The sequence below is a fragment of the Dipodomys merriami genome, unplaced genomic scaffold (genome assembly GCF_024711535.1).
Source record: "Dipodomys merriami isolate MVZ:Mamm:240054 unplaced genomic scaffold, mDipMer1.0.p SCAF_1, whole genome shotgun sequence".
NCBI classification, from domain to species: domain Eukaryota; kingdom Metazoa; phylum Chordata; class Mammalia; order Rodentia; family Heteromyidae; genus Dipodomys; species Dipodomys merriami.
This window is the reverse complement of record NW_027202270.1, coordinates 88,763,162-88,782,747: the sequence shown is the minus strand read 5'-3', so window position 1 is coordinate 88,782,747 and position 19,586 is coordinate 88,763,162. Positions and strand designations below refer to the sequence as shown.

Sequence of the window (19,586 nt, the reverse complement as noted above, 5' to 3'; positions counted from 1 at the left end):
GATGACAGGTGTGAGCACCGGCGCCCGCACAATTTGGATTCTTAATCTTATTTCTTCCAGTTGACAGTCACTGACATTGTCCACAGTTGCTCAGACAGGCGGTAGTCAGCCCGCGGCTGACAGCACCCTAAGCTTCCGCCAGGTCCTTCACCACCTCCCATCCGAAAAGGTTTAAGCCACACCTCGTATCCTCTGGCGCTAAATATGGGCCAATAAAGCCGCACCGCAAGGATCGCGGGCCCAGGGAAAGAGGCCATCATCCAATGGGGAGCCAGCTCTAATGTAGAGAACCGCCCGTTAGTGGTGCCTCTGCGCCGCGGGGCCGCGGAGCCGCAGAGGATGCGGGGCACTGCCGGAGGCACGTGACTGGTGAGCAGAGGCAGCCGGCCCCACCTCCTGGTCTGGAGGTAGCGCGATGGACCACGCTTCCAATAGCTCACAGACCTTCCCGTCACGTGCAGTTTTTGCAAGCTCAGCCGCTCCGCGCACGTCACGTGTGAGTGACGTCAGCGCGACGGGACCCTATGGAAAACGAGAGCTACCTTTACAAACCGGGAACTAGTTTATCTCCACAAATGACAGCAGGGAGGGGGCAGGACTGCCTATCACGTGCGCGGGACAGAACGGGGCGGGGAAGCCGCTGGCTCGGGGTGAGCGCCCGGCGCGCGGCGCGCAAGCGCCCTGGGGACCCGGTAGAGGCGGCGGAGGCTGCGGCGGCGGTGGTGGTGGCGGCGGCGGCGGCGAAAGGAGCCGGATCGCTGGCCCGCGTTGGAGGCGGCGGTGGCGGCCATGGCGGCAGATGGAGAGCGTTCCCCGCTGCTGTCCGAGCCCATCGATGGTGGCGCCGGAGGCAACGGTTTAGTAGGGCCCGGCGGGAGTGGGGCTGGGCCTGGGGGAGGCCTGACCCCCTCCGCACCACCGTACGGAGCCGGTAAACATGCCTCACCCCAGGGTAAGCCGGGGCGGGTCTGAGGTGCTCCCGGGAGTACTAGGAGAGGCGAGGAGGGGGCGGGGCCGAGGGCGGAGGCGGGGCCCAGAGCCAGGTGAGAGACTGTTGCACCTGTCACGCCTGAGCCTGCCTTCCGTGTACAGTCGCAAGCAGAGCCGGAAAGGAAGGGAGTTGCGAGGAATCCAATGGAAACACCAATTAGGATGAGCTCACCGAGTTTGATCAGAAAGGCTGAAGACCCTAGAATTTCGTACTCCCGGGAAGCATTTGTAGGGAGTGTCTGTAAGTGATCTAGCCCTTCTTTTTATTTGCTTCTTCTTTCAGCATTTCCCCCGTTCCCTGAGGGGCATCCAGCCGTGTTGCCTGGGGAGGACCCACCCCCCTATTCACCCCTGACCAGCCCGGACAGTGGGAATGCCCCCATGATCACCTGCCGTGTCTGCCAGTCTCTCATCAACGTGGAAGGCAAGATGCATCAGCATGTAGTCAAATGTGGTGTCTGCAACGAAGCCACTGTGAGTTATATATACTACAAAATGAGCCCTGTGTCCTGGATCCTCTTTTTGATCCTTTTTAATTCTGGACCTGGACCAAGAGCTTTTCTTGAAACCCAGTTTCAGTTCCAGGAGTCTTAACCAGCCATTTCCTCTCCAGCTACTCGCCAGTGCTAGTGTCATCGGCCCTCACTTCCACACTTCTGAATACTGAAGTATACTTCTAATCCTCAAATCTCAGATGATTCTCTCCCTCTCCCTCTCTCTCTCTCTCTCCCTCCCTCTTCCTCCTCTCCCTCCCTTCCCTCCTTTCCCTCCCTTCTCTCTCCTTTCTCCCCCCCCCCCTTATATCTATGATCTCTTTTAAGGAAGTCTATTTTGGAGGGATATGGAAGGGATTAGGATTGGAGATTGGTTTACTGATGTGTTCATTATTTTCTAGCCAATCAAGAATGCACCCCCAGGAAAAAAATATGTCCGATGTCCTTGTAACTGTCTCCTTATCTGCAAAGTGACCTCCCAGCGGATTGCTTGTCCACGTCCCTACTGGTAAGAGGCATAGGTGGGGAAGACAGTAGGTAGTGAAAATTGGAAAGGGGGGGAAAAAAGGATTTATAGAGAATGTAAAGAAGAGAGAGCTTGATATTTATCAAGAAGAAAAAAAGGCAGCTAGATGCCAGTGGTTTGGGCTACTCAGGAAGCTGAGTTCTGAGAAACAAGGTTTGAAACTAACCTAACCAGAAAAGCCAGGGAGACATTTATCTTCAGTTAATCAGCAAAAAGCCAGAAGTGGAGGTATGGCTCAATGAAGGAAAACCTTTTCTTTGAGGAAGAGCTTTTCTTTGAGGGATAATGCCTAGGCCCTGAGTTTACATCCTAGTACTGACACACACCCAAAAAAGGATATGGGGTTGGGGTGGGGCTGGGGGGACTATGTAGCATAGTATCTTACAACTATCTTCCTTGATTGCTGATAGAAACATTACTATAAAATGGTATTCTTTAGATTAGAGCCTCTGGCTATGAGATTTATCATGAGGTTTAGTGTGAGTTAGAGACTTTCAGTAGTGTTCTTTCTCAGAGATTCACTATGGTAGGAGGGAGAGGGGGAAGAGGGGTACGGGGACAGATATACAGAAGTACATATTGTCTCCCATGAGCAGAAAAGCCAAGAATTGGATAGAAGGTAGGTAGTGGAGGATTTGAAAGACAGTGTGGAGATATTTTTAGAATAAAAAGCCTTTTAAAGATAGCATTTTTCTCCTATATAGCAAAAGAATCATCAACTTGGGACCTGTGCATCCAGGACCTCTCAGTCCAGAACCTCAGCCAATGGGTGTCAGGGTCATCTGTGGGCATTGCAAGAACACTTTTCTGGTGAGGAGGAATTGGAATTTACCCTGGGTGGTAAACTAGGAATACTGATAATGGGACATCTTGAACCCTGTCCTGGAAGGACACCTTTCCCATCTGTCCACTATTCCAAGTTTCTCACTGAAGATTATCTTCCTACAATGAGGTTCTTTTTCTTTTTTTATAGTGGACAGAGTTCACTGACCGAACCTTAGCACGATGCCCACACTGCAGGAAAGTGTAAGTTACCAAGGAGTGTACTGATGATCGAATGATACATGGAGTGAAAAATCTGCTCCAAGTGTCAATTTGCCTCTCCACAGGTCATCTATTGGGCGAAGGTACCCGAGGAAGAGATGTATCTGCTGTTTTTTGCTTGGCTTACTCTTGGCAGTCACTGCCACTGGCCTTGCTGTGAGTAACCTTTTCATTTATCAGCCTCATCATAAACTAAAATTTGAGAAATTGGTATCCTGAAAAATGGTGAGAGAACCAGGCCTGGTGACACACACCTTCAGTCCCAGCACTTGAAAGGCTGAGGTGAGAATCACCAGTTGGAGGCCAACATGGGAACATATAAAGATGCTGTCTCAACCCTACTTTCCCTTCCAAAAGGTCGAAAAACTGGGAGGGTGTTCTTAATGAGATTGTCAAAAACTGAAATGATACTGGATACTGCTGGTTCCATCTGAACTCTTAGCTAATCAGGAGACTAAGATCTGAGTCAGGACAGACAAATCCATGACACTCTTACTCCATTTAAAAATCTGAAAATATTAGTGGTTGAGCCCCAGCCTTAAGTTAAAAAGCTAAGCAAGAGCATGAGGCCCTGAGTTCAAGACCTGGTACCAGCACACATACAAAAATCAAAATGATAGTTTTTATTTAAAAATAAAGTCATATTTTGAAGACATTAGGTCAGAGGAAAGTGGCTTGAGTTTCTTCAAGGAAGTCTGGTTCAGTGGGAAGGAATGAAATTCTGGTAGTCTGGAATGGTTATGAGTATTTTTCTGCCTGGGGGAAGGGAACTAGCTGAACATCCTGACATTTTGAAAGGTTCCTTAAGGCTGATGAGGAGCAGACTGAAAATTTGAGTTACTACTTCTAGGATTCCTAGGAAGTAGTGAAACATCAAAATCAAAATTAACATTTCTTTTTCTCCTTTCTTATCTATCAGTTTGGAACATGGGAGCATGCACGGCAATATGGAGGTATCTATGCAGCCTGGGCATTTGTCATCCTGTTGGCTGTTTTATGTTTGGGCCGGGCTCTCTATTGGGCCTGTATGAAGGTCAGCCACCCTGTCCAGAACTTCTGAGCCCTCAGTGATTCATAGACTGTGCCTGGCCCCTCCCTAGTGGGGACAGTGACACTACAAAGGGAGCTGGGGTGAAAGGCTTCCAAGGCTTCTGTAAGGAAGCCAAGCAGTTGCCTTCCTTTTTTCTGGGGAGAGGTAGGAATGAACCAAGCCTCTGCTTAGGTTTGGAGGGGTAGATCAGATGGCTGCTGGCTGTTTTCCTCCCAGGGTTGGTGTGTTTAGGGTGAAGTAAACGGAACATTGCCCTGGAACTTGGGTCCTAAAGACAGTTCTTCCTGTGTGCTTCCTGAGAGCCATTCCTCTCCCTTACACATTCCAGGGCAGGGTAGGGTGGGCAGCCCTGGGGGATCCCCTCCCTCTTGTGCACCATTAGGACCTTGCTGCTGCTATTGCACTTCACCAGGGGCTGGCTCTGGCCTCAGTACCCCGTTTTCTCTCCCCACATTCCACGTCTTGTAGGGGTGGGGTCAGCCGCTGCTCTGTACAGAACCACAGGAACTGATATGTATATAACTATTTAATGTGGGGGTACACTCCCCTAATCCTCTATTTCCCTTATTTCCTCCTTCCAACCTTCCTTATCCCATCCCCGGTTGCAGTATTTAACTGGGCTGGGTAGGGTTGCTATATCTTGGGGGGAGGTTAGGGACTTATCCTGTGCTTGTAAATAAATAAGATTGTGACTGTAACCTTTCATAGTCTTAACTTGTGTGTGTAAGGAAGAATACTGTAAACCACAAAGGGATAAAACACAAAGACAGCAAAGCTCAAACTATGGCCTTTTATTTTTTACATGGATTACTCAAACTTAGTGGCTTTTCTCAGTGTTTAAAAAAATATGGGAGGGCACCCACAAAACAAGAAGCTTGGGACATTCTTACAGGAAAAAAAAAAAAACTCAGTATAATTTCTCTAGAGAACTGTTAAGAAATATTTGTGGGTAAGGGAAGGCTGTTTCCCCAGCTCAATGGTTCTGGGATGGTGTCACAGGGCTAGGTACAGGGTAATGGGACAGTGGTCACTGCCAAGGGCCTTGGAACGGATCTTGCTGTCGCACAATGCAGGTAAAAGAGAGTGGGACAACAAAAAGTAATCAAGGCGCCAACCAACGTTCTTGGAGCGAGCATTCATCATGTAAGTCCAAAAAGTGTAAGCGTAGGCTGTGTTGGGATAGAGGTGCCGAAAGCTATCAGCCAGGGGCACCGCCTGCAACAACTCCCCAAAGCCTTGGCGCTCTTGTGGAGTAAAACCAGCATTCTTTTTGTTTCCCTTGGGGTTACGAAGGTCTATTTCTTCATGAGCCACATTGAGGTCTCCACATAGCACAAGGGGTTTGTGAGAAGCCAAGCCCTTGAGAAACTTGCGAAAGGCTTCATCCCAACGCTGCCGGTATTCCAGTCTTACTAGACCCCGACCTGCATTAGGTACATAGGCTGTCACAAGTACAAATGTGTCAAATTCAGCCACAATCACTCGGCCTTCTTGATCGTGTTCCTCCTCACCTACAGAAATGATCAAAACAAGAGCCAGCATTAAAACAAGCAAAGGATCTGGGCACCAGCAGCTCATGACTGGAAGCCAAGCTACTCAAGAGCCTGATATCTGAGGATTGAGGTTTGAGGCCAGTTTAAAATGGAACATCTATGAGATTCTTATCTCCAATTAACCAGCAAAAAGTGGAGGTGTGGCTGAAGTGGTAGAAGACCACCAACCTTGAGTGAAAAAGCTAAAGAGACAGTGCCCAGGTCCTGAGTTCAAGCTACAGTACACATGTACACATGTACACACATGCATGTGCATGCGCACACACAAAACAAGCATAAGGAAAGAGAACAAAAGAATAAAGCAGGCAAAGCTTGGATACTAATCACTTGAGAAGAGCTAGCAATTAGCAATCAATAGGACCTTACCAATGCCATAAGAGACTTTGAGTGGGCACTGGCGGGAAAGCAGACCCACACCACTGTATCCTTCCTTGTCTGAGGGAGCTGACCAGTACTGATGCGAGAGTCCAGACAGTTCTTGAAGTTCACCTGGTAGTTTGTTCTCTGAACATTTAGTCTCTTGGAGGCACAGGATATCTGGAGCTTCTTCCTTCACCCACTGAGTAAAAAGAAAAGTGGAAAAACTAGTATATATGGACCAATTGATGTTAGATAGAAGCTACATGCAAATAATTCAGTCTCTGTGCATAAGGAATTAAACAGTCACAATAAAGCACTTAAAGAATTATAAATTAAGACCACACAAACTGGTGCATGCCAGTTACTTAGGGAGGCCAGCTTAAACAGGGCAACTTGGGGATGTAGCTCAAGTAATAGGGCACTTGGTTAAGTATTCAACTCCAAAACTGTAAAAACAAAGTTTAACATGCAGTTCTAAGTAGTTAGAAGCAGTGGGCAGTGAGCTAAGATTTTAAAGTAATTGACAGAGGACATTGTGGAGATAAAATGGAAGTACAGTGAAGTTTTGATACATTCTGGAGAGGAGGAAAGAACAGGAAACAAAAACAGTGGTGAAAATGCAGGAATGGCCACTTAGGGAAGAGCTGAAGTCTCCCTTATACATCTTGCACAAGAAAACTACAGATGGATTAATCTTCCAAATCCTTCTATTAAGCACTGTTTTCCCCTCCTTTTACTTCACTCACATCTAAACCTTTCTTCTTAATCCAGGCGCGAAGCCCATCCACATTCCAGGAGCAGATCTTGAGTGTGGCAGCCTTGCCACTGGGTGAAGTTTTCTGATCTGGAGGGTCCTCATATAGGACTGGACCTTCACCTGCTGCTTCTTTTTCATTTTTCTTTGTTCCCACTTTAATCTTCTTAGCCTCTGGCTCTATAAAATAAGACAGGGGCTGGGAAGGTAGCTCAGGGGTAGGGTGCATGCCCTGTAAGCATGAGGCCCTGGGTTCGATTCCTCAGCACCACATAAACAGAAAAAGCCGGAAGTGGTGCTGTGGCTCCAGTGGTAGAGCACTAGCCTTGAGCTGAAGAGCTGAGGAACAATCAGGCCCCATGACCGGCAAAAAAAAAAAAAAAAAAAAATGACATAATAATAAGAGCTGGAGATTTTCAACATCTGTGTACAGTGTAGACCCACCCACCCACACCCACACGAAAAATCTGTCAAACTTAGCTGGGAAGGTGGTTCAGTGGTAGAGTACTTGCCTTGCAAGGGCCTCAAGCACGAGGCCCTGGGTTCGATTCCTCAACACCACATAAGCAGAAAAAGCCGGAAGTGGCATTGTGGTTCAAGTGGTAGAACGCTAGCCTTGAGCTGAAGACCTGAGGAACAGTGCTCAGGCCCAGAGTTCAAGCCCCATGACCAACAACAACAAAAATCTGTCAAACTCTTTTGTCGGTCCCAATTTGCCATCATGCTGGGCTTGTTAAGAAACACAATGCATGGGCCTGGGAAGGTGGCTCAGCTCAGTGGTAGAGTGCTTGCCTTGCATGCATGAGGCCCTGGGTTCGATTCCTCAGCACCACATAAACAGAAAAGGCCGTAAGTGGCGCTGTGGCTCAAGTGGTAGAGCGCTAGCCTTGAGCTGAAGAGCTGAGGGACAGCGCCCTGGCTGAGTTCAAGCCCCAGGACCAACACACAAGAAAAAAACACAAGGCAGCTTACAGGGACAGGCTCATTCCTTTCTCCTACCTGTCTTGGGCTCTTCCCCGTCTTCTACTACCGCTCCCTTTTTCCCACGTTTTGGCATCGCTGTAACGAATGTCCTTCGGCAACAGTACCTCGTCGTCCACCTAAGGAATATTTTTACGGTGTTGCCTACAGACGCAAAGAAATCGTGATATCAAATAATGGTGGCGTGAAGGCTCCTCAGCCGGGTGTCCCCGAACCAGCGTCCCCCTTTCCAACGCTATCTGCAATTCTACATCCTCGGTATCTGAAACCCTCCAGCCCCTCACCCATTTTAGATTATTTCGGAGTGCTTGCACCCTCCTGGTAATATTTCTTTCCTGCCAGGTCCTTGATTACAGTACCGCCTCAAGCTTGCAGGTCACAACCCCCAATTAGGCGCTGTTACAGAATAGCAAGGCGAAACCTGACCTACTCCGCCGCCAGGTTGCCTCTTACCGCGAGCACAAAGAATGGAACACACCGCGCATCCACGTGGGTGACTGGCAGGGTCACGAGGTCGAGGGATGTGATGATTGGCTTGTCCGGAACCACGTGACGGATAAAGCCCTCCCTCCCAAGCTTGCAGGCCGCGGAAGGCCCCAATGCGTCGCTCCCGGGTGTTTGTCTTTGAGCCTGATTCACAACTCATTTTGTCAACCTCACTCAAGACCCGTACGAGGTGCCAGGGGAAAGAACGCGGAGGACGTGGCTTGGCTAGGCCAGATGAAAACAGAGAAGAGAATAGGACTGACCTTAAAAGGAGCCTAGTCGGTGTCCCTGGCATTTACGAAGACAGCTCCTTGGGGCCTTGAGGCCGCGTTTCCGGTGGCGCCGGCGTTGCACCCGCAGGATTTCTGGGCGGTTGGTGTGCGCTTGCTGTGCGGTACTCAGCAGGCTCGTCGTCTTCCGCCGAGGCCTGGCCTTTGGCCAAGCAATCTGTAGGGAGGGCCTGGACGGCGCTCCACTGAAGCTGCGCCAATGCCAGCAGTGCTGGGATTCGAAGGTAGTGCCAACAAGATTGGCGTGGGAGTGGTGCGAGATGGCCGGGTGCTGGCCAATCCGCGGCGGACATACGTCACGCCTCCGGGCACCGGTGAGTGCGCGGGGCCGGGCGCCTCCGCAGGCTTCCTGCACAGCTCCGCTCTCCATCTCCCTAAATGCTGACGAACTGGGCTCGGGGACGCACCGTCTCCTTTTACAACTGTTTTGTGGTATTTTTTGTGAGCATCTCGTTTTGTTGCTCTGGTTGGCCTCGCCATCGCCGATGCTGCGGTCACGGCGGAACCACAAAACTTGCCCCCGTTACAGTTTTTGATTCTCAGTATTGTTGCAATCAACGCTATACGTCATTGAACTAGAGTTTATTAAGTTTTTATTGAGCGTCTTTGAGTGCGTGCGTGTATGACTGTGTTTGCTGAGCATTGGAAAATAAATGTGTGACTCTGCTGTGCCGTTGAGCATAACGGATTTTTTTTTGGGGGGGGGGAGTCGGTCATGAGGCTTGAACTCTGCACCTGGGCGCTGTCCCTCAGCTCTTCAGCTCAAGGCTAGCGCTCTACCACTTGAGCCATGCATCACTTTCGGCTTTCTGAGTGGTTTATTGGAGATGAGTCTCAGACTTTCCTGCCCGGGCTGCCTTTGAACCGCTATCCTCAGATCTCAGCCTCCTGAGTAGCTAGGATTACAGGCGTGAGCCACCGACGCTTGGCCATAACGGATTTTTAAAACGCTACAGCATGATAAATAGTGTACTGAAATAGAATAAAAATACAGCCGAGCACTGGGGGTTCATGACTGTGATCCTATTTAGAAGGCTATGATCTGAGGATCGAGGTTCAAGCTGGCCTGGGCAGGGAAGTCCATGAGACTCTTAGCTCCAATTAACCATTAGAAAAGAGGAAGTGGTTCTGTGACTCAAAAGTAGAGTGCTAGCCTTGAGCAGAATTGCTCAGGGACAGTGCCCAGGCCCAGAATTCAAGCCCTAGACAGACAAACATAAATACTTAAGAGAGGGAAGAAGAGAACATGAGAACTGGATGATTGCAGTGTTTGTGTTCAGTAATGTTTTGGGCACTGTTCTCAAATTGAGAAAACTATTACTAGTTTTACTGGGTCTTGGTACTAAGTGAAAATAGTAAACACTGTATAATTCTGTGTGTGTATACGTGTGTACGTGTACCAGCACGCACACAGGTACAAAGAATTAAACTATTGCCATATCACTTGAGCAGTGTCTCCACTTCCAGCTTAATGCTAGTTAATTGGAGATGAGAGTCAGAAGGATTTGTCTTCGCAAGGCTGGCTCTCCTGAATAGATAGGATTATAGATGTAAGATAACTTTTAATATTATTTGCAAGCTAGTATAGCTTGCCCATCATGCCCCCAAACAACCCACACACAGGGGAGGACAACCCAATGAAGTCAGGTATTGATATGACAGATTACGTTCTAGGAGTATATATATATTTGTTTGTTTCTTATTTCTTTCTTTCTTTTTTTTTTTTTTTTTGGTCCGGTCGTGGGGCCTGAACTCTGGGCCTGGGCGCTGTCCCTAAGCTCTTCAGCTCAAGGCTAGCACTCTACCACTTGAGCCACAGCGCCACTTCTGGCTTTTTTTCTTTTTGCTGATGTGGTACTGAAGAAATGAACCCAGGGCCTCATGCATGCAAGGCAAGCACTTTACCACTGAGCCACCTTCCCAGCCCCTCTTATTTATTTCTGTTTATTTTATGCAGAGGTTTGAACTCAGGGTCTTGCACTCTGGCTTGGTTTTTGCACTCAATGCTGGCACTCCAGCACTTGAGTCACAGCTCTACTTGTGCTTTTTTGCTGGTTAACTGGAGATAAAGAGCCTTGTAGGCTTTCTGGTATTGGCTGGCTTCAAATTTTGATCCTCAGATCTCAGCCTCCGGATTAACTAGGATTATAGGCATGAGCTACCAATATCTGCCTATACTTACGTTTATTATTTGTTCTGGGCACTTGGGAACTGGGAATATAGAAATAAAATAGCCAGTGTTGTAAAATACTTGTGGTTAAAGTGAGGAGACTAAAGATAATTGTTATGCTGTAATTTGTTTCTTTTAAATTATCTTTTGTTATACAAAGGTGTTACCATTCAACATGTCAGTTGCTATAATTGTTATATGTTAAATGCAACAGTGTGATCTTGTAAGATTCTGTAAGACCACAGGACAAGTTCCCAAAGAATATGAGGAAGTTATCACTTGTATTGAGTCCTGAAGATAGAATAGTACTTGAGTAGAAAGAGAGGCATTTCAGAAAGCTTGGGAGAGTGAAAGAATTCTATGTTACTAAATGTTTTGATTTTTTTACTTCTTCCTGCTTTTGTTACAGAAAAACCATAGAATCTTTGGTATATGTCTATTTCCTAGGTTTCCTTCCAGGTGATACTGCCAGGCACCACCGAACTGTTATCCTAGATCTGCTGCAGGAGGCACTGGCAGAAGCTGGACTAACCTCCCAGGACATTGATTGTATTGCTTTTACCAAAGGTATGGCAGGGAGAGGGATAAAGTGTGGCAGAGTTTACCCGAGCCTAAGTTAATCTTCACCTTGCCTCTGCCCCTACAACCAACCCTACACTTTCACTTTTTTTTTTGGTCTGTCATGGGGCTTGAACTGGGGGCTGAGCCACTGTCCCTGCGCTCTCTTTTTTTTTTTTTCTGTTTATGTGGTACTGAGGAATCGAACCCAGGGCCTCATGCTTGCAAGGCATGCACTCTACCGCTGAGCTACCTTCCCAGCCACATGTCCCTGCGCTCTTTACTCAAGGCTAGTGCTCAACCACTTTGAGCCACAGCTCCATTTCCAGTTTTTAGTGGCTAATTGGACATAAGCGTTTCAGGACTTTGCTGCCTGAACTGGCTTTGAAGTTTGATTTTCAGATCTCAGCCTCCTGAATAGCTAGGATTACAGGCATGAGCCACCAGGGCCCAGCTGCCTTTCACACTCCTATATCTTTAACTTCCCTTACCTGTTTTTTTTTGTTGTTGTTTGTTTATTTGCTTTTAATTTCTATGATTCTAACTTGCCAATTATAAACTCCTAGGTCCTGGCATGGGTGCTCCATTGGTTTCTGTAGCTGTTGTTGCCCGTACTATAGCCCAGCTGTGGAACAAACCCTTGCTGGGAGTGAACCATTGTATAGGTCACATTGAAATGGGCCGCCTCATCACTGGAGCCACTAACCCAACTGTGCTGTATGTCAGCGGAGGAAATACTCAGGTACTTGCTTATTCTACCCATTCCATCTTCGTCTCTAAGGCATTTAACCAGTAATTCCCTACTCCCTGAGTTATAGGAACTGCAAAACAAACCTGAGCTTGTCTAGACCTAAGATACTGTAGGAAATATACAGTGTAGTTTGTAATTTTGCAGAGTTGGGCAAGACAATTAGAATATTAGATGAGAGTGGGTTTTGTTTTATTTTTGTTGTTGTTGCTTTTTGAGACAGGACATTAGTGCTGCATGTGATAGATTTCCAGGAAATGAGACAGGGTCTCACTGTGTAGCCCAAGCTAATTGTAAGCTCAGGACTCTCCTGTAACAGCCACCTGAGAGCATTAGACAATTTTTATATATGGATTATAATTAGGAATTTCTAATTCTAAAAAGGAAAGAATGAGTAAGAATTAAAACCTTCAGTTTTGAAGCTTTTTTGTGTGTGTTTGTCAGTCGTGGTGCTGAACTCTGGGCCTGGGTACTATTCCTCAGCACACTATCACTTAAGCCACAGTACCACTTCCAATTTTTTCTGCTTATGTGGTGCTGAGGAATCGAACCCAGGGCCTCATTCATGCAAGACAAGCACTGTACCACTGAGCCACCTTCCTAATCCCTCTATAATTTCTTTATGGTAACTACATGTGTTGTTTTATGTTACTATGGATAAATACATAGATTTTTAGTAAATATTTAGACTTTTGTTAATTCTAAGAATGTAAACATACAAATAAGAAATACAGCTAATGGTAGAAGGTTTTTTAAACTTACGGGAGAAATATTAGGGATATTTTGTATGATTTTGTGTGTGTGTGCCAGTATTGGAGCTTAAACTCAGGGCCTCACTTTCAGGTTTAGTTTTTTCAAACTAGACTGGCATTCTTATCACTTCAGCCACACCTCCACTTCTGACTTTTTGGTAGTTTATTGTTTGTAAGAGTTTCACAGCCCTCCCAAGATGGGCCTCAAACCTCAGGGTTATAGGCGTGAGCCACCAGCACCCAACTAGTCTAACCTTATAAGTTGATTTTTGAGTTCTTCTACTTTGCCTCCTCTTTGGTTTTGACTAATTGTACTGGTTCATTAATCTAGAAGGACTCCTTGCCTCTAAGCAAGAAACCCTGTTCCCTAGTTCACACTGCTTCTGGGTGATATATGTATATATTAGGAAACTAAAAACTAGAAAATGTGAAACAACAGATTTCACCTGCAGAATTCTTTTTGTAAAGCCAGGGTATGGCTATTTAGCCAAAGCTGATCAAGCTATATATCCCAGAATGGCATCAAATCGGAGATCCTCTTGAGAAACTGGAATTGAGAGTTTGCACTATCAAGCCTGCCTGGCACATTTTTCCATTTCTTACTGGGATGTAGAATAGTTTAGTGGACATTTTGACAATACTACTCTTTTATCCATTGCTTAATACTCCTCTTTGCAGACAATTGTAGAATTGTTTAGTGGAAGTTTTTGACAATACTACTCTTTTCTCTATTGCTTAATGCTCCTCTTTGCAGACTTCAGGCTTCACAGACATTATCATCCTTAGGTGATTGCCTACTCAGAGCGTCGTTACCGAATCTTCGGGGAAACCATTGATATTGCTGTGGGCAATTGTTTGGATCGTTTTGCTCGAGTGCTGAAGGTGGGCCATTGAGATTGCTGAAAACTTAAGATGTTTTCTAGAAAACAATGGAAATGGAGACAGGAAGTAGTTAATAGTGTCATATGCTTCTTACATATATCCTATCCTCCTCCAGTTACTTTAAGTGGTGGTTATTGGTGTTGAGACTTTCTTGAACATACTGTGTAGCATAAGCTAACTTTGAACTTGGGATCCTTGGAATCCTCCTGCCTCTACTTCCTGAGTATTGGACCTACAGGAGTATACCATCCTGCCTAGCCTTTAAAAAATAATGTGGGTGGATAGTCATTTACATATTTATATGTGTAATTTTCTTGTTACATACCCACATATATACATACATATACATTCCTTTTTTTTTTTTTTTGCTGGTCCTGGGGCTTGAACTCAAGGCCTGGGCATTGTCACTTGAGCCACAGCTCCACTTGAAGCTTTTTGGTAGTTAAGTGGAGATAAGACTTTCACAGACTTTGTGCCCAGACTGGCTTTAAACCAGGATCCTCAGATCTCAGACTCCAGAGTAGCTAGGATTACAGGTGTGAGCCACTGATGCCCAGCTTTATATATTTTTTTCTTTTTCTTTTTTTTTGGGGGGGGTGGGATCTGGTCATGGGGCCTGAACTCTGGGCCTGGGTGCTATCCCTCAGCTCTTCAGCTCAAGGCTAGCACTCTACCACTTGAGCCACAGCGCCACTTCCGGCTTTTTGCTTTTTGCTTATGTGGTACTGAGGAATCAAACCCAGGGCCTCATGCATGCAAGGCAAGCGCTCTACCACTGAGCCACCTCCCCAGCCCAATATTCTTGTTTTTTGTAGTGCTAGGGATCCAACTCAGGATGCTGAACATTCTAGGCAAGTACTCTACCACCAATTTACATCCCTAGTGTCCATAAGCTATATTAACTTATACCTATTTATGTGTATAATTTCATAAAAATAGTAATTAGAGATGGGCACTGGTGGCTCACACCTGTAATCTTAGCTATCCAGGAGGGTCACAATTCAAAGTCAGCCTGGGCAGGAAAGTCCATGTGACTCTTATCTCCAATTAAACACCAAAAAGCCAGAAGTAGAGCTGTAGTTCAAGTGGTAGAGCACTATCCTTGAGTGAAAAAGCACAGGGACAGCAACCCAGGCCCTGGGTTTGAGCCCCAGGTTAGACACACACCCATACAAAAATATTAGTATAGGTTTTAAAATTTTTATTAGCATATATTTTTATTTTATCAAAATGAAAACCAAAAGTAACGGGTCTTCATTTAGATATTTTCTAATATGTATATAATGTACTTTAATAATCATTTCTCTAGCCAGGCACTGATAGCTAACACCTATTATCCTAGTTGCTCAAGAAGCTGAGATCTGAGGATTGTAGTTCAAAGCCCACTGGGGCAGGAAAATCCATGAGATTCTTATTTCCACTTAACCACCAAAAAGCTGGAAATGGAGCTACGCTTAAGTGGTATAGTGCTAGCCTTGAGCACCAAAACTCAGGGGCAGCCCAGGCCCTGAGTTTGAGCCCCAGGCAGGCTAGAAATAAAAATAAAATAAAGTTTAAAAATTCCAAAAAAGCACCTGTAATCCTAGCTACTCAGGAGGCTGAGATCTGAAGATTGTGGTTCAGAACCAGCCAGGGCAGGAAACTCCAAGAGAGTAATCTCTAATAAACCACCAGAAAATTGGAAATGTGGTGGCTCAAGTGGTAAAGTGCTTGCTTACCTTGAGCTGAAGAGCTGAGGGACAGCGCCCAGGCCTAGAGTTCAAGCCCACAACTGAAAAAAAAAAAAAAGGATATTGATGATTCTTCAGCTCAGTAGGTAGGGTAAGGTACCCCAGAATGATAGGTACGTCCACATATGTATAAGAACGTGTTTCTAGTTGGACATCAGTGGCTTATGCCTGCAATCCTAGCTACTTGGGAGGCTGAGCTCTGAGGATTGTGGTTCAAAGCCACCCGGGGCAGGAAAAGCCATGAGACTTATCTCCAATTAACCACTGGAAGTGGTACTGTGGCTCAAGGGTAGAGCTCAGGGACAGTGCCAAGGCCCAGAGTTCAAGCCTCACGACCAAAAAAAAAAAAAAAGAATGTATTTCAGAGCCAAGCACCAGTGGCACACACCTATAATCCTAGGTACTCAGGAGGCTTGTATCTGAGGATCTTCATGTGAAGATCAGCCTGATCAGGAAAGACTGTGAGACTAAAATCTCCACTAAACTACCAAAAAAGCCAGAAGTAGAGCTGTGGCTCAAGTGTTAGAGCACTAGCTTGAACAAAAGCTCAGACCCTGAGTTCAAGCCCCAAGACTAGCACAAAAAAGAAACAAATAATAAATAATAAAAGAATATATTTCTGTAGTTTGTGTTATGCATTTTTGCATGCTTATCTACTTCTTATTTTTCTATCTGTCAGATTTCCAATGACCCAAGTCCAGGCTACAACATTGAACAGATGGCAAAGCGGTAAGAGGATAGGAGGTGGAACAGTGCTGGCTGGAGGGGCTGTGGAGGGTGAGCAACCAACTGACTCTAGGCTCAGTGCCTGTATTCATTCCTACATAGAGGCAAGAAGCTAGTCGAGCTGCCATACACTGTAAAGGGGATGGATGTTTCATTTTCAGGGATTCTGTCTTTCATTGAGGTGAGTGAGAAAGGAAAGGAAACGGAAGCCTGTCTTGCTTTTTTTTTTTTTTTTTTCCTAATAATACGTATCTGTTTTGTTATCATTGTGTTTCCTGCACATAGTGCTGGACTCTTAGATATGTTCTGTGTGTCAAGTACTATTTTAGTTAATAGGTACAAAGCCTGAACAAAACAAGAAACTGTCTACATGGAACTTAAGGTTCTAGAAGAGGAAAACAGGGGGGAAAAATGAGAAAATAAAATTTGTCAGGTAGGAATAAGTACTATGGAAAAAATTAAGGTAATTAAGTTATGGGTGGGAATGTTAGAACAAACATTTGGGAAATAATTATTGAATCGTGTGTGTGTGTGTGTGTGTGTGTGTGTGTGTGTGTGTGTGTGTGTGTGTGTGTGTGTGTGTGTGTGTGTGTGTGTGTGTGTGTGTGTGTGTCTGTGTGTGTGTCTGTGTCTGTGTGTGTCTGTGTGTGTGTCTGTGTGTGTGTGTGTCTGTCTGTCTGTTTGTCTGTCTCTGTCTGTCTGTTGGTTGTAAGGTTTGACTCAGGGCCTGGGCTCTATCCCTGAGCTTTTCTGCTCAAGGATAGCACTCTACTTGGAGCCACAGTTCCACTTCCGGTTTTCTGGTGGTTATTTGCAGTAAGAGTCTCATGGATTTCCCTGCTCTTGCTGACATTGAACCACAATCCTTAGATATTAGCCTCCTGAGTAGCTAGGATTACAGGCATGAATCACCAGCGCCTGGCTTAATTATTGATTTTTTGTTTGTTTGTTTCTTTGTTTTTGTTGGTTATGGGGCCTGAACTCTGAGCCAGGCACTGTCCCTCAGCTCTTTAGCTCAAGGCTAGTGTTCTACCACTTGAGCCACAGTGCCACTTCCGGCTTTTTCTGCTTATGTGGTGCTGAGAATTGAACTGAGGGCCTCATGCATGCTAGGCAAGCACTCTACCACTGAGCCACCTTCCCAGCCCATGGCTTAATTATTGAATCTTATACTGGATCTAAACTCAGGGCCTCCCACCTGTTTGACATGGTTGGCTGGTGCTTTACTATTTGAGCCACCTCTCCATACTGGCCTTTTCTGGTTATTTTTGAAGATGTAGTCTCTTGTGGACTTTTCAACCTTAATGACCCTATATAGAATGTATGAGACCCTACCTGAGAAGTGAACAAAAAGCAAAGGATGGAGATGTGGCTAAAGCAGTAGAGTACTTCCCTATAACAAGCTTGAGGCCCTATATTTAAACCCCAATGGGTGTGTGTGTGTGTGTGTGTGTGTGTGTGTGTGTGTGTGTGTGTGTGTGTGTGTGTGTGTGTGTGTGTGTGTGTGTGTGTGTGTGTGTGTGTGTGTCTATATCTGTGTCTATGTTTGTGCCTGTAATCTTAAATGAATGCTGCTGTTCTTAAGGCTGAGTGTGCAGTGAAGGGTAGTGTGGGATGGGAAGTGGCTGATAACTTGATTTATGATAAAATACAGTAGTCCTTTTTTAGGATTTCCATGAAATCTTTGTTCTTTTGTTTATTTTCCCTTTGAATGTTTGAATGTAGGATGTAGCCCAGCGGATGTTGGCCACAGGCGAGTGTACTCCTGAGGATCTGTGTTTCTCCCTGCAGGTAATGGAGTGAAAAGATGGGGTGGAAAGTTGGGGTTGGAAGATCTTTCCTATAGTTAGAACAGAAAAAAAGCTGTGATGCACTGTTTCGCTTGTCTCCACAGGAAACTGTGTTTGCCATGCTGGTAGAGATTACAGAGCGAGCCATGGCACATTGTGGCTCCCAGGAAGCCCTCATTGTGGGAGGAGTAGGATGTATGTACAATTGAACAATGTTACTATTTCCTCATCTTGGCATTGCATATATTCTACTATTCTAAGTTTAAGGAAATCACATGCTTCACTTCTCATCCTGTCTCTCTCAGTCCTTGTTCGTCCTCTCCAACTCCTAAGGGTGCTTGTAAAGCCAGACTATGGAGAGATGGCTGAAATGACAAACTAACCTTATTCCCTATCTGTTCATAGGTAATATGAGATTACAGGAGATGATGGAGACAATGTGTCAGGAACGTGAAGCCAAGCTTTTTGCCACAGATGAGAGGTAAAGGCCCCTTCCCTTTCCTGGTTTCTTCTCATGTATGTTTTTCTGACTTACATCACAAGTTTCATTGTCTCTTCCTTCCTAGATTCTGCATTGACAATGGAGCCATGATAGCTCAGGCTGGCTGGGAGATGTTTCAGGCTGGAATCAGGACACCTCTCAATGATTCTGGGGTAACACAGAGGTGAATGATTCATTCTTTGGATGGGGTAGATAGGATTAGAGTGAGAAGGTGAGCAGAAAATCATTAGGTAAGACAGTCTAGGACCATGAAGATAGAAAATGCTAAGGGATAGTTCCTATTTTTCTACAGGTATCGGACAGATGAAGTAGAAGTGACATGGAGGGACTAACAAGAGTAACAAGATCAGAACAGATAGTTCCCTAGTGGAGCTCAGAGGATCCTGGGGCTTTAATCTCTGCCCTGGGAATATTGGTAGTACGGTGGACTTCTCTCTCCAGTGGTCAAGATATGGACTCACAAGACTTAAAGTTCCCTGGAGAATCTCCAGATGACTTGGCAATAAAATATTTTTTGGTTTTGTACATTGGTAATTGGATAGTGTTGTTGAGGACCAATATGGAATCCAAACTGGATAAGTTCTTACTGATGGGATCAGTGGATAAAGAGTCAGAGCTATGGCTAACATTACAGGTAAGTCTTGGAGGTTACTGTTCAGCAGCAAAGCATGATGGGAAAGATTTTAACACACCATTAACAGTAATTGTATTATAACTAATAGTATGTTAGGGTCAGCCCCTGTTTGTCTCATTTAAATTCTTTGAAATAGATAGGACTTTGCTCAGAATAGCCTGGAGATAGGTCAAATATTAACAAGGGAAAGACTACCCCTCCTTCATACACTTCCTCCGGCATACTTGTATACAAGTTGTACTCTCCCTTCTTCCAGCAGCACCCTAACCAATCACAACATGCTCTGTATCTTGCCTGTATCACCACAAGAAGGATGAGCTACAAGTTATCTTTTACACTATGGTAACCATGTTCTCTCCAACTACTTTTTTTTTTATTCCCATCTACCTGTCTTCTAAAATGGAAACTTCTGAAACTTCGGTGCTTACTGGAGCTAATAGCCATTTGTTTGCAAAATTCCATAAATCCTTTTAATATTCCCTTCACATTCTTTCAAAGAAAACCTGATTTTTATGAAAACTGAGCTTTTCTTGTCACTACTGTGATGGTAGTAGTGATGTCTATA

General features: G+C 45.4%; 3 protein-coding genes across 10 annotated transcripts; 2 read left to right on the top strand and 1 right to left on the bottom strand.

Moving 5' to 3' along the window:
* Positions 1-684: 684 nt before the first annotated feature.
* Positions 685-4,886, top strand: Pip4p1 (phosphatidylinositol-4,5-bisphosphate 4-phosphatase 1). Of its 2 annotated transcripts, none has more exons than XM_070024727.1 (7): positions 685-952; positions 1,274-1,464; positions 1,886-1,992; positions 2,715-2,820; positions 2,984-3,036; positions 3,120-3,210; positions 3,974-4,886. In XM_070024727.1, exons 1-7 carry the CDS (start codon positions 790-792, stop codon positions 4,112-4,114), a joined length of 852 nt encoding a protein of 283 aa, XP_069880828.1. In that variant the 5' UTR covers positions 685-789; the 3' UTR covers positions 4,115-4,886. The 2 variants fall into 2 exon arrangements, with proteins under 2 accessions (XP_069880828.1, XP_069880836.1); XM_070024735.1 differs by having other exon boundaries at positions 686-931.
* Positions 4,882-8,589, bottom strand: Apex1 (apurinic/apyrimidinic endodeoxyribonuclease 1). Of its 6 annotated transcripts, none has more exons than XM_070024685.1 (5): positions 8,503-8,589; positions 7,772-7,897; positions 6,765-6,952; positions 6,025-6,217; positions 4,882-5,616 (listed from the first exon to the last, which is right to left on the bottom strand). In XM_070024685.1, exons 2-5 carry the CDS (start codon positions 7,827-7,829, stop codon positions 5,099-5,101), a joined length of 957 nt encoding a protein of 318 aa, XP_069880786.1. In that variant the 5' UTR covers positions 7,830-7,897; positions 8,503-8,589; the 3' UTR covers positions 4,882-5,098. The 6 variants fall into 6 exon arrangements, with proteins under 6 accessions (XP_069880786.1, XP_069880752.1, XP_069880779.1 ...); XM_070024651.1 differs by having other exon boundaries at positions 7,772-7,872; XM_070024678.1 differs by lacking the exon at positions 8,503-8,589 and adding an exon at positions 8,207-8,251.
* Positions 8,590-8,728: 139 nt separating this feature from the next.
* Osgep (O-sialoglycoprotein endopeptidase) lies at positions 8,729-18,912 on the top strand. Of its 2 annotated transcripts, XM_070024707.1 has the most exons (11): positions 8,729-8,843; positions 11,147-11,266; positions 11,824-11,999; positions 13,544-13,639; positions 16,049-16,098; positions 16,198-16,276; positions 17,821-17,886; positions 17,990-18,080; positions 18,291-18,366; positions 18,452-18,550; positions 18,680-18,912. In XM_070024707.1, exons 1-11 carry the CDS (start codon positions 8,729-8,731, stop codon positions 18,717-18,719), a joined length of 1,008 nt encoding a protein of 335 aa, XP_069880808.1. In that variant the 3' UTR covers positions 18,720-18,912. The 2 variants fall into 2 exon arrangements, with proteins under 2 accessions (XP_069880808.1, XP_069880814.1); XM_070024713.1 differs by lacking the exon at positions 13,544-13,639.
* The last annotated feature ends 674 nt before the right edge of the window (positions 18,913-19,586 follow it).

What these genes read in the sequence shown, in the direction of transcription:
- Pip4p1 (XM_070024727.1), top strand. Translation starts at nt 790, where the DNA reads ATGGCGGCAGATGGAGAGCGTTCCCCGCTGCTGTCCGAGCCCATCGAT. An exon ending in TGCCCACACTGCAGGAAAGT is followed by an intron (nt 3,037 to 3,119) that starts GTAAGTTACCAA and finishes GCCTCTCCACAG; the next exon opens with GTCATCTATTGGGCGAAGGT. An exon ending in TCACTGCCACTGGCCTTGCT is followed by an intron (nt 3,211 to 3,973) that starts GTGAGTAACCTT and finishes CTTATCTATCAG; the next exon opens with TTTGGAACATGGGAGCATGC.
- Apex1 (XM_070024651.1), bottom strand. Translation starts at nt 8,534, where the DNA reads ATGCCAGGGACACCGACTAGGCTCCTTTTAAG. An exon ending in CCGACTAGGCTCCTTTTAAG is followed by an intron (nt 7,873 to 8,502) that starts GTCAGTCCTATT and finishes AATATTCCTTAG; the next exon opens with GTGGACGACGAGGTACTGTT. An exon ending in CGGGGAAGAGCCCAAGACAG is followed by an intron (nt 6,953 to 7,771) that starts GTAGGAGAAAGG and finishes CTTATTTTATAG; the next exon opens with AGCCAGAGGCTAAGAAGATT.
- Osgep (XM_070024707.1), top strand. Translation starts at nt 8,729, where the DNA reads ATGCCAGCAGTGCTGGGATTCGAAGGTAGTGCCAACAAGATTGGCGTG. An exon ending in CGTCACGCCTCCGGGCACCG is followed by an intron (nt 8,844 to 11,146) that starts GTGAGTGCGCGG and finishes TCTATTTCCTAG; the next exon opens with GTTTCCTTCCAGGTGATACT. An exon ending in GGATTCTGTCTTTCATTGAG is followed by an intron (nt 16,277 to 17,820) that starts GTGAGTGAGAAA and finishes GTTTGAATGTAG; the next exon opens with GATGTAGCCCAGCGGATGTT.